This window comes from Oryza sativa, chromosome 11, assembly GCF_034140825.1.
Source record: "Oryza sativa Japonica Group chromosome 11, ASM3414082v1".
Taxonomy (NCBI): domain Eukaryota; kingdom Viridiplantae; phylum Streptophyta; class Magnoliopsida; order Poales; family Poaceae; genus Oryza; species Oryza sativa.
This window is the reverse complement of record NC_089045.1, coordinates 24,564,338-24,576,964: the sequence shown is the minus strand read 5'-3', so window position 1 is coordinate 24,576,964 and position 12,627 is coordinate 24,564,338. Positions and strand designations below refer to the sequence as shown.

The 12,627-nt window shown below is 44.5% G+C and overlaps 2 protein-coding genes across 2 annotated transcripts; one reads left to right on the top strand and one right to left on the bottom strand.

Annotated features, from left to right (window-relative positions):
- Positions 1 to 2,601: 2,601 nt before the first annotated feature.
- LOC4350836 (hexose carrier protein HEX6) lies at positions 2,602 to 4,544 on the bottom strand. The gene is made up of 2 exons (XM_015760196.3): positions 3,980 to 4,544; positions 2,602 to 3,872 (listed from the first exon to the last, which is right to left on the bottom strand). The coding sequence occupies exons 1-2, from the start codon at positions 4,460 to 4,462 to the stop codon at positions 2,787 to 2,789; spliced, it is 1,569 nt and encodes a 522-aa protein (XP_015615682.1). The 5' UTR covers positions 4,463 to 4,544; the 3' UTR covers positions 2,602 to 2,786.
- A 1,178-nt stretch (positions 4,545 to 5,722) lies between these two features.
- On the top strand, positions 5,723 to 11,222 carry LOC9266484 (uncharacterized). The gene is made up of 8 exons (XM_015760517.3): positions 5,723 to 6,636; positions 7,875 to 7,967; positions 8,078 to 8,338; positions 8,439 to 8,567; positions 8,662 to 8,709; positions 9,942 to 10,211; positions 10,666 to 10,731; positions 10,825 to 11,222. The coding sequence occupies exons 1-8, from the start codon at positions 5,974 to 5,976 to the stop codon at positions 10,870 to 10,872; spliced, it is 1,578 nt and encodes a 525-aa protein (XP_015616003.1). The 5' UTR covers positions 5,723 to 5,973; the 3' UTR covers positions 10,873 to 11,222.
- Positions 11,223 to 12,627: the final 1,405 nt, after the last annotated feature.

Sequence of the window (12,627 nt, the reverse complement as noted above, 5' to 3'; positions counted from 1 at the left end):
GCAGTCACCGTCGCAGTAGCCGGATCCGCCACTTCCCCACCGTCCGAGTCCGCCCGCCCGCTGCCACCACCGCGGCGGCCGCCACTGCCGCTGGATCCGGGTGGGAGACGGCCTCCGCCGTTAGATCCGGGCAGGGGACCGCCAGCTCCGCTGAATCCGTGCGGGGGGCAGCCGTCCGCCGCTCCCGCCCGCCGCCGCGCGCACGCTGCCAAGCCCGCCGCTCCCGCCCGCTGTCACCGGATCCGACGGAGGCGAAGAGACCAGAGCCGGAGGAGAAGGAGAAAGAGGCGGCGCCGGCGCCATGGCCCGCGGGGTGCGAGCTCGACGCGGCCGCGCGGTGCTAGCTCAGCTGAAGTGAGGAGAACATCGAGAGGAGGAGAGGAAAGTGAGGAGAAGATAAGGGGAAGAGAGAAGGGAAACTTGAATTTTTTCGAACAAGTTGGAAGGGAATGGGTATTTTTCTGTGTGGATCGATTAGGAGGCCTACCTGTGAAAATTGAGTATTTTTCCGTACGAGCATGTTAAAAAGCATGTCTGCGAAAATTGATTTTTGCGTGTGGTTACACAAAAATGGAGGATGATTTTCGCACACGCGATCAGTAATGATCCGTCTACCATCTAAATGGGTCGTGTGGATCAAGGTGAGCTTTCGTGACAGTTTTTTGTGTTGACTGATGCCCTGGTTTGTTCTTCGGTTCTTATCAACGTTGTTCTTCGGTTCTTTGAGCATATGATCGCAAAATCGATTTCCTACCGAAGAAGCGAACCGTGCACGTTATATCTATTGAATCATATTTGTCAGTTTCATAGAATAAATAGAACTCAGTCGAACGGAAGGAGTAAAAAAATACTCCCTCCGTAAATATGACGCCGTTGACTTTTTAACAACGTTTGACCATTCGTCTTATTTAAATTTTTTATGCAAATACAAAAATACTTATGTCACGTTTAAAGAACATTTGATGATAAATCAAAGTCACAATAAAATAAATGATAATTACATAAATTTTTTTGAATAAGACAAAAGGTCATACGTTTGTTAAAAAGTCAACGGTGTCATATATTAAAATATGGATAAAGTATTTGTTATGCATGCATGCAAGAAGAAGATTGGTTGATTCTTCTTCGCGGATCCCACGAAACGATTTTAACGTTGCAACTATGTGAAACGAAAAAGTTTCATTGCTTCGCTAATTCTATTAGTCGAACCAAACACTATAAATGTCCAAACTGTCAAAGCTTGATGTGCCCTTGCTTGGCAGCCCGAAGAATTTTGCTATGGGCCGTCTCATACTGTAGACTGTAGTACGTTTTTTCCACGGCATGATTGACTCAAGGTGCACTAATAATTGGCAGCTTATCATATATAGGCATGTAGCATTGCCGAGTACGGTACTAGTGTTCATTTTATTTTTCCAATTCTACAGAAAATGATACGTGAGTGACCACTATGCACGCATACGTATCAACGTATGAGAATGTGCCCCCTTGACAAAACTAAAAAATGACAACAACACCCCTCACAAAAATAGGCACACTCAAAATGACTCCATTACTATACACCACTCGATTATTTTTATGTTTTAAGATAATGGAAGATAGCTAGTGTAATAATCTCTGTCGATATGTAACATTTTCTCATGTAGATGGACAATTGGTTGAGATTTAGATGAACCCTGGTTTGTTTCAACAGACCTTGGTGCTATATAGTTTCTTGTACTGTGGTAACTGAAAAAGATTATGATCGACAAATTTTTTTCGAGGGGAAAGACAGGAAGCTCTGCCAATTTCATCAAAGATAAGAGAAATAACAAGTTTTGCACCTCATGGGGTGCCACCAAAAGAGACAGACGCAGAGGATTTATACGAAATGTAAAGCTACAAGCATCAACCGGTGCTAAATTAAGATTCATTCTAAATCAAAAATAATATGTGAGATGTGAGATTTAAACTCAAGATCTATCACCTCAGCCCTCACGCATGTTACCATTCTATCTACCACACACATCTGACTTAGATGGAGCTGCTTTGTTTTTTTAACTAACCTTTGAGACATACCAATCGATACTAAAAATAGTTTTAGTCCGGATTGGTGTTACCAACCAATACTAAAGATTGTTGGTGACATCAACCGAAACTAAAGATGTTTTTGCGACTTGGACTTTTAGAACCGATACTAAAAATATCTTTAGTATCGGTTCTAAATCTAATCGAGATATTTGTATTTTGGGATAAAAGAACGGTTGTCCAGTAGTGAACAAACGGTGCTGAATCATCTAAAGAATATGAGCTTCATCGGATGCTTCTAGGAACATGGACTGATACATCTCGATGCAAAGATTCCATCATCAAGAGAAACTTAGGAACATGTAACAAAGTTTTAATTCATAAATCTATATTAAGAAAATCCCCTCGCTGGAAATATTGAGTTGCATGCACCGATAAGTTAAACCCTAAAGCCTAAGCTAATGTTCTAAGAGCAGATACAAGCAATTAGCCAGCTATAAACATATTTTAATAAGATAAAATATGAGAGAGAATAGCAGCGGGCTACAGATCTGTAGCTAGTTACAGCACGAACTCCAAGACGCAATGTGTGTATGACAGGTGGGACCATACATTATATAATAATATAGCAAGCAACTATTGTATGAATTGGTTATTACATTGCTATAGATGAATTGGAGCTAGTAGTAGACTATACTGTTAAACTTGCTCTAACACAGGCAATTCCACTTTATACTTTCAAAGGGATCCAATAACAGATTTATCTTTAATTCATCAATCTATTTTGACAGCTTGGAACTTGCATGGATTTCATCAGTCCCAACTATCCTCCTCCAGAACCAGTGCTCCTCCCACACGCTCCCAACCTGTTCGATCGGAATCCCCTTCGTCTCCGGCAAGAAGAAGTAGACGAAAGCCGTCATGGCGGCGATCCACCCAGCGAAGAAGAAGAAGATCCACGCCTTCATCCGGCACAGCGCGGCGAGGAAGCACTGCGCGACGAGCACGGTGAGCGCGAAGCACGTCGCCACCGCCACGCTCTGCCCCGCCGACCGGACCTCCAGCGGCAGGACCTCGGTGGGCACCAGCCAGCTCAGGGGACCCCACGACCACCCGAAGCCCGTCGAGTAGACGCCGATGAGGACGACGAGCAGCGTGGCGTACGCCTTGCTCGGCGCGCCTTCGTCGCCCAGCTTCGCCGCCATGATGCTGCCGATCAGCGCCTCCGAGACGAGCATCTGGGCGCCGCCGGCGAGGAGCAGCGCCCTCCTGCCGAAGCGGTCGACGAGGAACATGGACGCGAGCGTCGACGCCGAGGAGACGACCACCAGGATCACCGTGGCGAGCAGCGCCGCGCTCTCGCCCATGCCGACGGTGCGCAGCAGCACCGGCAGGTAGAACCCGATCGCGTTGATGCCCGTCAGCTGCGTGAACGCCGGTATCAGGACGGCCATGGCGAGCTGCGGCCTGTACCGGCGCCGCGACAGGATCAGCCACAGGCCGTTCTCGCCGTGCGCCGCCGCCGCCGCGGCGTTCGCGGCGACGATCTCGTCCAGCTCGTCGTCGACGGCGTCGACGCCCCTGATCCTCTGCAGCAACGCCTTGACCGTGTCACGGTCTTTGCCTTGCTGGACGAGGCTGTTCGGCGTCTCCGGCAAGAAGACGGCGCCGACGGTGAGGAACACAGCGGGCACGCCGGCCAGCGCCAGCGAGAGCCTCCACCCCCAGCCTCCCCTGATCTTCTCCACGGCGAAGTTCACGGTCGTGGCGGCGAGAGCTCCGAGACACAGGCTGAACTGGATGCCGTTGCTGAATGCTCCCCGGTATCGCGCCGGTGCCATTTCAGCCACGTAGAGTTGCACAGACTGCAAAAATGTTTCAAGAATTTGCAAAGTTTAGAAAAACTTTGCACAAGATTTGTCCAAATGGCACATCAAGAATTCGAGAATAATTTATTTTTTAGTGCTGTGACCTGGGTGGTGAAGCCGAGGCCGACGCCGAGGAGCGCCCTGCCGAGGATGGCCATGGACACGTTGACGGCAGCGCCGCTGACCGCCGCGCCGGCGATGTAGGCGAAGCCGCCGAGGATCATGGACGCGCGGCGGCCGCGGCTGGCCGTGACCCACGACGCGAGGAGCACGGCGGTGAGCAGGCCGGAGATGTAGAGCGATGAGGTGAAGAGCGTCAGCAGCTGACTGTCGAACTTGCAGTAGTTGCTGACGCGCGGCGCGCCACCGTCGGCGCCGCCGCCGCCTCCCGCCATCCGCCGGAGCACGCCCGGGAAGAAGTCCCTCAGGAACGGCTCCATGGACGACACGCCGCCGGCGATGCTGATGTCGTAGCCGTAGATGGCGCCGCCCATCGCCGCCGTGGCGCAGGACAGCGCCACGAACGCCGTGACCCTCCCGCTGCCGCTCCGCCGCCGCCCCTCGTCGTCCACGAATCCGGCGGCCATAATGGGTGGCAGCTCAAGGCGAGCACTGTGTGTGTCTGAACTGAACCGAGCAAGCTGTAGTAGCTTCTTTGCTTGAGCAATTGATTTGACTGCTTGACTTGCTCTGCTCTTATAGTTCCAAGGATTCTGGCGGCTATGGCGTCAAAGCTCGATGTGACATTTAATCACCATTGCCGACTTGCTTGATCATACATACGCCGTACAAATCTTCCACAGAGAGTTTGACTACTGCATTGGAATGGGCCATATGGCCTGAATTCGCTGGTTGGCTAGTATGCTCAGTGTATATGATACCTCTTGCCCTCTTGGATTACAAGGTTGGTCTATATATTAGACAAGGTTGCTCAATGCATAAATAACAGAAGGAATTAGCATGGTCCTACTAGTCCCCTTCAATTAGCTATCATATGAGGGAAGAGAGGATTGAAAAGTTATTGTTATTTATTTCTTAGAGCCTTGATATTATTTGGATAGCTCATAATAAAAATTGTTATATGGATCATTCTCACAATAATTAAGTGATCACATATATAGCTATATGGACAACCTTTTCATATATTATAGGTGCCCTAGGCAGGGGTGGAAAAAAACAGCTCGTGACCTGTGGCTCAGATTGACTCGTGGCGAGTTCAACTTGGATTGGCTCGAACTCGTATTCTCAATAAGTCAAGCCGAGATAGCCTTTTAGCTTGTCTCTTTTAACGAGCTTAGCTTGCAAACTGCTCGTTTAAGATATCACTTTGTATTTAGTAAATTACTTATTAGTTAGTATTTATTATTATATTAATATATGATAAAAAATATATTTAGAATTATTAATATGATATAAATGAGGGTAGTTCATGTCTTTTAACCCATTAATGTTAACGAACTGAGCTAAGCTGGCAACGAGGGAGAGGAAACTACTCCCTCCATCTCATAAAAAAATAATGAATTGGATAAGACTTTTTTAATACAACGAATCTGTACAGGTCTCAACCAATATTAGAGGTTTTTTTTTTTTTTTGACGGGTAGAGTATTTGACAAACGCTCACGTAGCGGTCAAACGGCGCACACGAGCCTCGGAGACGTCTCGTGGAAAGATCGGAGCGGTCGCGCTGGGCTCGCGGGGACACGCGTCAGCCATCGGTTCGATCGCGCGCGGGAAGGCGCGGGGTCTGACTTCTCGGGCCGTGGGCCGGTGCGAGGTGAGTGTAGTATGGGCCGGCCCGTGCCTGAGAGGGTAAAAACGGCATAACCACGCGGGCGCGCTCCTTCCCGAGAAACCCCACGGCCCCTTTCCGTTTCAGGCAATCTTCCCCGTCTCCGGCGCGCGATAACCGCCACCGCCCACCGCCACCGCCACCGCCGCCGCCGCTCCTCGCCCCCCGATTCCGGCGCGAGGCCAGCACAAGGACGCGCTTGTTTCCGATCCCGGTTTCCGCACCGCTCCTCGCCCCAAGATCAGCACAAGTAGCGCCGCCCCGCGCTTGCTTCCGCTTCCGCTTCAGCTTACCCTACCATATGGACAATGGAGGCGGCGGAGGAGCACCAGCGGACGACGGCGAGGGTGGAGACGGGCTCTTGGGCGGTGGATTCGCGGGGCCCGTGCTGGGCGGAGGCGGCGCGGCGGGCGTCGGCTTTCCTCCTGGATTCGCGGCGATTCCTGTTGCGGGCGCGGAGGCAGGCGCCGCGGGACAGGATGCGGTGTACGCGGCGGTCCCCGACGCCGACGAGGAAGAGGGTTTCTACGAGGAAGATGGGGACGAGGGTTTGGGCGACCGTGATGATGCAGAAGAGGGGGGGCACATCTGCCAGGCGTCCAATCTCAACTGCAAGAAAGGCAGCACTGATGAAGTTGCAGCTGGATTGCAGAGCCAGTATGACATCGCTGCCTCAATCAACAAGAAGAGGCCCAATAAACCAGCCAGGAAGCCATGTGCCCTATGCTACATGGAATCTTTGCAATCGGGGGTCTACAAGGAGAGGTTCTTGGATGCTGGGGGGATGGAGCCACACTACAAGCGCGTCCACCCCAAATTCATGTCTGAGAATAAGGGGAGGACGTTCCAGTGCACAAAATGCAAGAATTATTTCAAGAACAAGCAAGACCATGACTGGCATAACCAAGCACTCCGAGAAAATCATTAGCACGCTTGCTGAATGTGGAGGTGGAGGCATTCCTGTGAAATTGGTAAGCATCTAGTGCCAATTTTATGTCCTTTTATTTGTATCATCTTGACGCACTCTGTTGCAACTAATTCTTTTTCTGCAAACAACATCAAACATGTCCTGTTTGTGATGAGTTGTTTTAACTATTCTAAAATTAATTGGGATGACTTATGTTTATAATAAGTTGTACTGATATACCTGCACATTTGGTACTAATGGTCATAGAGAATGTTGATGAGTATAAGTTTCTATTTCTAACATGAAAAAATTGTAGACTCCAATAATGGTGATGATTGAAATGAAAATGTTTCTACATCTCGTGAATTGATTGCAGTAACACATAAATATGTACTACTGTTGCTTTTGTTAGATATATGCAATGTGTTACATAGCTTCTGTTATCCATAGAAAAATTACTTAACTAGCAAAGTAAAATTCTCTGCACGCCTTTCAAATTGTGTTGCAAAGTTGAAATATTCATCTTCAACCTCGCCAAATGATGTTTTCTTTTTGGTGAACCTGATTGGGAAATATGGAAACGTAACTTACTAGTGCCGAAGTTCTTTTCTTTTTTTCGGAGAGAAGTATGCAAATTAGAAAATTTTGAACGTTTGTCATATATTGTATATTTAGGTCGAACATAATTTAGGAAGATCTATTGTTGGATTCATCAATCATGTTATATGAATGATTTGGTTCTGTTTGGATTTGTTCAGACTTTTAATGGTGTCTCATCTTCCATGACGGTGGTGCACTGTTGTTAGAATAACCGACTTAAGTGTAATTCACTTTATTTCATACAAGTATGCTGAATATACTAACTGCATATCTCCCTGCATTGTTAGCAACATGGTAAAATAACCATATGATTCACTGAGACTTTTCATATAGCACCTTTACTGACAGTCAGATAAACTTAAATTATCCATGTTAGGAAAATAGAGATGTAGAAGCATAGATAAGTAGCTTCCAGTTCAAACTAAACTCAGCTCTACCTTATTAAGTTGGTGGACTCCTTTTGTTAGCATTTCCTAGAAATATGTAACACTTTAATCTTGTTGATCAATGCTTAAATCCTAGTTGCTTTACTTGCAAATTGGCCTTGCATACATCAAAATGCTATTAGTTGATGCTGAGGCAGTCATGTCACCTATTGCAAAGGCTTGTTTTTGGGTCAGTATATCTCTTTCAGCACGAATCGAACTCGTAAAGCATGTTTGCTGTAAGTTTTTTTTTGTGTATGATATTTATCATTGACAGGAAAAACTGGTTAATAATTCCCCGGAGGATGCTTTACTTGCTCAGCTACAAAATGGTCATGAACCAGAGGTTCCTTTGGCTGTCATTCTTCAGGTAACTTGTCTTTGGCTCCTTCAGTTTTTGATATTTAGCTATTATTTTACTTCTCTTTGGCCGGCCCGGCAAATTATTTTACCTCTCTGGTTTTCTCTTGATACCTGCAGTATCTCATGAGGCTTATGGATGAGGATCGTATTAGGAAGGAATTGGAATTGCTATCATCAGTACCCAAAAGAGCATCTGACTGTGAGAAAGAGCTTCTCGAATCATGGAGATGGGAGACAACCGATGGAGATGATTTGGCAGAGAGGAAAAAGATCTTGAGCAGGGCTAAGGAAATTGTCTTTGAGCTCATTGATTCCGAAGTCACTTTTCTCAACATTCTGTACATCATGTACAAGTTCAAGCCTTATTTTCATTCTGCGGTATCGTCTTCCTCTTGTTAACTTCTGGTTGCTCTCTAATTTTATAGCAGCATTTTAATCTCGTTGATCAGTGCTTAAATCCTAGCTGCTGTATTTACAGATTGGCTCTGCACAAGTTGGGATGCTATTACCTGATGCTGAGGTGGATTACTGGAAAAAATGGCTTTTGAAAAATTGTCAAGTAGATTATCTTACGGTCATCTCACCTATGGCAAAGGCCTGCCTATGGGTCAGTATAGTTCTTTCAGCACGAACTGAACTTGTGATAAAGCATGTTTTCTAGTATAACTTTTTTCCTTATGTATGATATTTATTGTTGACAGGAAAAACTGGCTAATAATCCTCGTCCACAAAATGGTTATGAACGACAGGTTCGATTGGATGTGATTCTCTGGTTAACTTGTGTTTGACTCCTTCAGTTTTTTTTTTTAATATTTAGCTATCAATTTACCTCTCTGTGATTTTCTCTGCATTCTTGGGATCATGAGAAGTAGTGCACAACATGTGACTTACCTTGTTTAGGGTGTGTTTAGTTGGGGAAAAGAAAATTTTTGGGTGTCACATCAGACGTTTGACCAGATGTCGGAAGGGGTTTTCGGACACGAATGGAAAAACTAATTTCAGAACTCGCCTGGAAACCGCGAGACGAATCTTTTGAGACTAATTAAGCCGTCATTAGCACATGTGTGTTACTGTAGCACTTATGGCTAATCACGGACTAATTAGGCTTAAAAGATTCGTCTCGCGATTTCCCCCATAACTGTGCAATTAGTTTTTCTTTTTATCTATATTTAATGCTTCATGTATATATCTAAAGATTCGATGTGATGTTTTTGGGAAAAAATTTTGGGGAACTAAACGGGCCCTCAGTGATATTCATGGTAGATTCCTTGAGATGTTTTGTGATTGATGAAAAGGTCTGCTGTATTCACTATTTGTTTCCCACTTATCTACTTGCAGTCTGCATCTCTGGGAAAGATCACATAGAAAATTTCTTATCAGAGGCTAACCGTCTCCATATATATTTTACTCATAGTTATATTGGATAAATATTTAATGTAAAATGAACTGGATAGGTCATAGGTCTCACTCCCTAATATCTTTCGATTTTTTACTCCATGGTTCCACTTGGGCACTCTTAGAACAGATAGGCAAAATAGTGTCCTTAAACCACTTTATTGGTACTATGTACTATTCCCAAGCTTGTTTTACATAGTATCATTGGTTCGCTCATCTAATACACTAAATTATTATTTGGTTTTTTAGGCCTTTAGTTCTGGAGATAATACGAATTGTTAAAAGAAACAAAAGTAAATATTTATGTGATCCATGTGAGTCCATGATAATCTTTTGGCCATTTTGTGCACCAATTTGCATTTCTTCGGAGTAGATTAGATTAAAATCCTATTTCTTGCGATAGAATGTGGCAGGTTCTTACTAAGTTTGATCCATGAGTTACCTTTGTATTGTCTTTTGATTCTTGACTGCAGACCAATTTCTGTATTCCACTTGCATTTCTGAGTATGCATGTTGGCTGTAACATAGAAAATTTTTCAGCATGTTGCTTTCATAGCTAATGACATAAATGATTTTATTATTGCAGGCTGGAAACATCACTGTGTACAGAGTTGTGGAATCAGTTCTTGAGAGGTTGCACATGGCACAAACTCCTTTGCATTTTGAGTTCAAGGGTGAATCTCTGGTGCCAAAATTTCTTGGTTGTATATGCCAAACGCACACTCTTTTTGGGTTACACATTATTGAGAAGAAATGCAACTGTGTGAATGAGGTCCCCACTAAAACAGCAGAGTTGGCCATTAGTCATGTCTATAAAGGTCTGCATTCAGAGAGCATGTATACTCTGGCGTCTGCGGTATGTGCTGAGAGAAGTTTTTGCTTTTTATGCATATATGTGAAAATGTGAAATCATTTCTTCTCGAGGTTCAATGTACTTCACGCGTGGAAGTAACTTGTAAGATCAATTCGATGTGCTTAGTCAAAAGGTGATGATAGGGGGCTGTAATTTATGCTGCAAAAATGTTGTTTTCATATGAAAAGTATTTCATAAAATAGTCTGGGGTATATTTATATTGGAGTTGTCATTTATGTTATCCTTGCCAAATCAGTTGATTGAAACATGTTCTTGCTATCACTTTTTATTGTGACATTTTGGTCGATGGATCAATTTCTAGGCAATAAGTAATTTTAGTGAGATTATCTTTTTTTGAGCGAAAGTGGTGTCAGATTACCATAGGTTTGTTTCTACTATTATCATAAATAGCATCCTGTGTAGTACTTATCTGGGTAATTTTCAAATTGTTTGTTAGGTATGCTGTGATGATGAGGGGCGATCCTTTGCTTGCGACATGGACATGATGAAGGGCATAGTCAAGGCAATTCCTAGTCAACTTTCACATTTGAATTTAACTCACATTTGGTTCAGAGTTATTCCATATCATCACCATTTGTGTTTTGTCTCCTTGCAGTCTGGCTTTAAGCATGCCAAGAAGCGTGACCCTGGACTGTTGCTGTGATATAATCGACGCCCACTAGACTGTTCCTGGGTCCTCTGCAGCAAAAAGTTTGATGTGGCTTTAGCATTGTAGGTTTAGCATTGAGGCAGTCCTCTGATCCTCTCCTGGAGCACATCAAGGATTGCAACCGTTTGCTGACTGCTGTTGTGATGTTGAGTGCTGAGGCATTGAATAGAGAGCATCTCCCATTCTCCTTTGCTTTGAGATCATCGCGCCCAGCCCACGGCATGGTCATGTATATACAATACAGGAGATTACATACTTGGTGAGATCGACAATTCGACATTTCTCTTCTGGGTTAGATTTACGCCAGAAAAAAAAAAGTCTGTCGTCTGTTCTGTTTGCTACTACTGATATGTTGAAAATTTGAGATTGTACATGCCAGAACGTAGAGGTTTACGACAGTAATGATCTGAAAGCAAATGTACCCATAATTCTGGGTTCGTAATCGGAGAGATACTTGATTCGAGCGCCATCAAATTTAGATGCTATAGTCTCTAATTTAAGATGCCCGCTTAACCAACACTACATGAAGTTAGTTGGAAGTATTAGTATACTACGTACTTCCCCGAATGGATGGATATGCACGCTTGCCGAGCTTACAAAAGATGTGTTTTTTCTAAAAGAAAAGTTTCTATATATGAATTTCTTAGGACACTGTTTTAAATACATTTTCAGCTTTATATAGTAGTTAATTCATTCGTTTGTATTCTCAAATAATTATCACAAACCATCCAACTATTCAGCCATTCAGTGTAAAAGAGAACACACCAATGCCATGGATTCAGTTGAGCCATAAATAAATTTCGGTAAAGTGCCACTCTCAATCAAAAGGGGTCTTCCCTCCAATGCCATTTTTCTGAGTCAAAATCATCTTGGTCTTTTCTCATAGTTTGGCTGACCAAAATGCCCATGGTTGAATCCAAATCAAGCCTTCTCGCTTGTCCTAATGTTTCATCGTTTAATCAGGTGCAATAATTAACTATTTGCCACTCTTATAAGTGGTGATAAAGAATTTACCACTAGATCCACATGTCATACACACATGAGGACCCACATGCATAAACATCGAGTAACAAATCCTTAATTGACACATCTTGAAAATGAAAAAAAAAGTTAAATATCCCTCTAATCAGGTAGATGATAGCTAGGTGGAACCTCCTTCCACCATCCCCCGCTCATCGACGCCAGCCCCACGCTCCTCTGACAAGTTGACCAACCGGCAACAATTCCCAGCAACGTCGCTTACACCGAGCTGATGTTGTCACCACCCCAAGATAACCATAACCATAACCATAACCTAACTTTCCTCATGTGGTGTTGTATTGTTGTGTCATTGGCGGCCTTCGGACAACGGGACAACGCCTCCGGCCGACGTACCTCGCTTGCCCTGGTGGCACCATGTGCATTAGGGTTTGATAGGGGTGGCAGCGGCTCGATGAAGGCAGTGGGGCTATGGTGGGAGGCGACGGTGGGGCGAGTAGATGGCGAGAAGTTGACAACACGTGGCTTGAGCTAGGTATTCAGAACCCAATCGATTGGCCAGGAGCTAATTATAAGTCGTAACAGTTTATTAGTTACCAAAAATAATCTGTGTGTAATGTTTTTATATAAATATCTAGATAGAGACTTGATGTCGTCTGGCTTAGGGATTCTTCGCAATGTAGGATTTTTGGAGGAATTTTATTGGAATTAAACTGATTGCTATAAAAATACCATAAAATTCATGGATGAGATAATCCATGAAATGCCATT

Bases quoted from the DNA above. Each gene is read 5' to 3' on its own strand.
- LOC4350836 (XM_015760196.3), bottom strand. From the start codon at position 4,462: ATGGCCGCCGGATTCGTGGACGACGAGGGGCGGCGGCGGAGCGGCAGC. The intron at 3,873-3,979 runs GTCACAGCACTA...ACATTTTTGCAG, and splicing joins GCCTCGGCTTCACCACCCAG to TCTGTGCAACTCTACGTGGC.
- LOC9266484 (XM_015760517.3), top strand. From the start codon at position 5,974: ATGGAGGCGGCGGAGGAGCACCAGCGGACGACGGCGAGGGTGGAGACG. The intron at 6,637-7,874 runs GTAAGCATCTAG...TATCATTGACAG, and splicing joins GAGGCATTCCTGTGAAATTG to GAAAAACTGGTTAATAATTC. The intron at 10,732-10,824 runs GCAATTCCTAGT...GTCTCCTTGCAG, and splicing joins TGATGAAGGGCATAGTCAAG to TCTGGCTTTAAGCATGCCAA.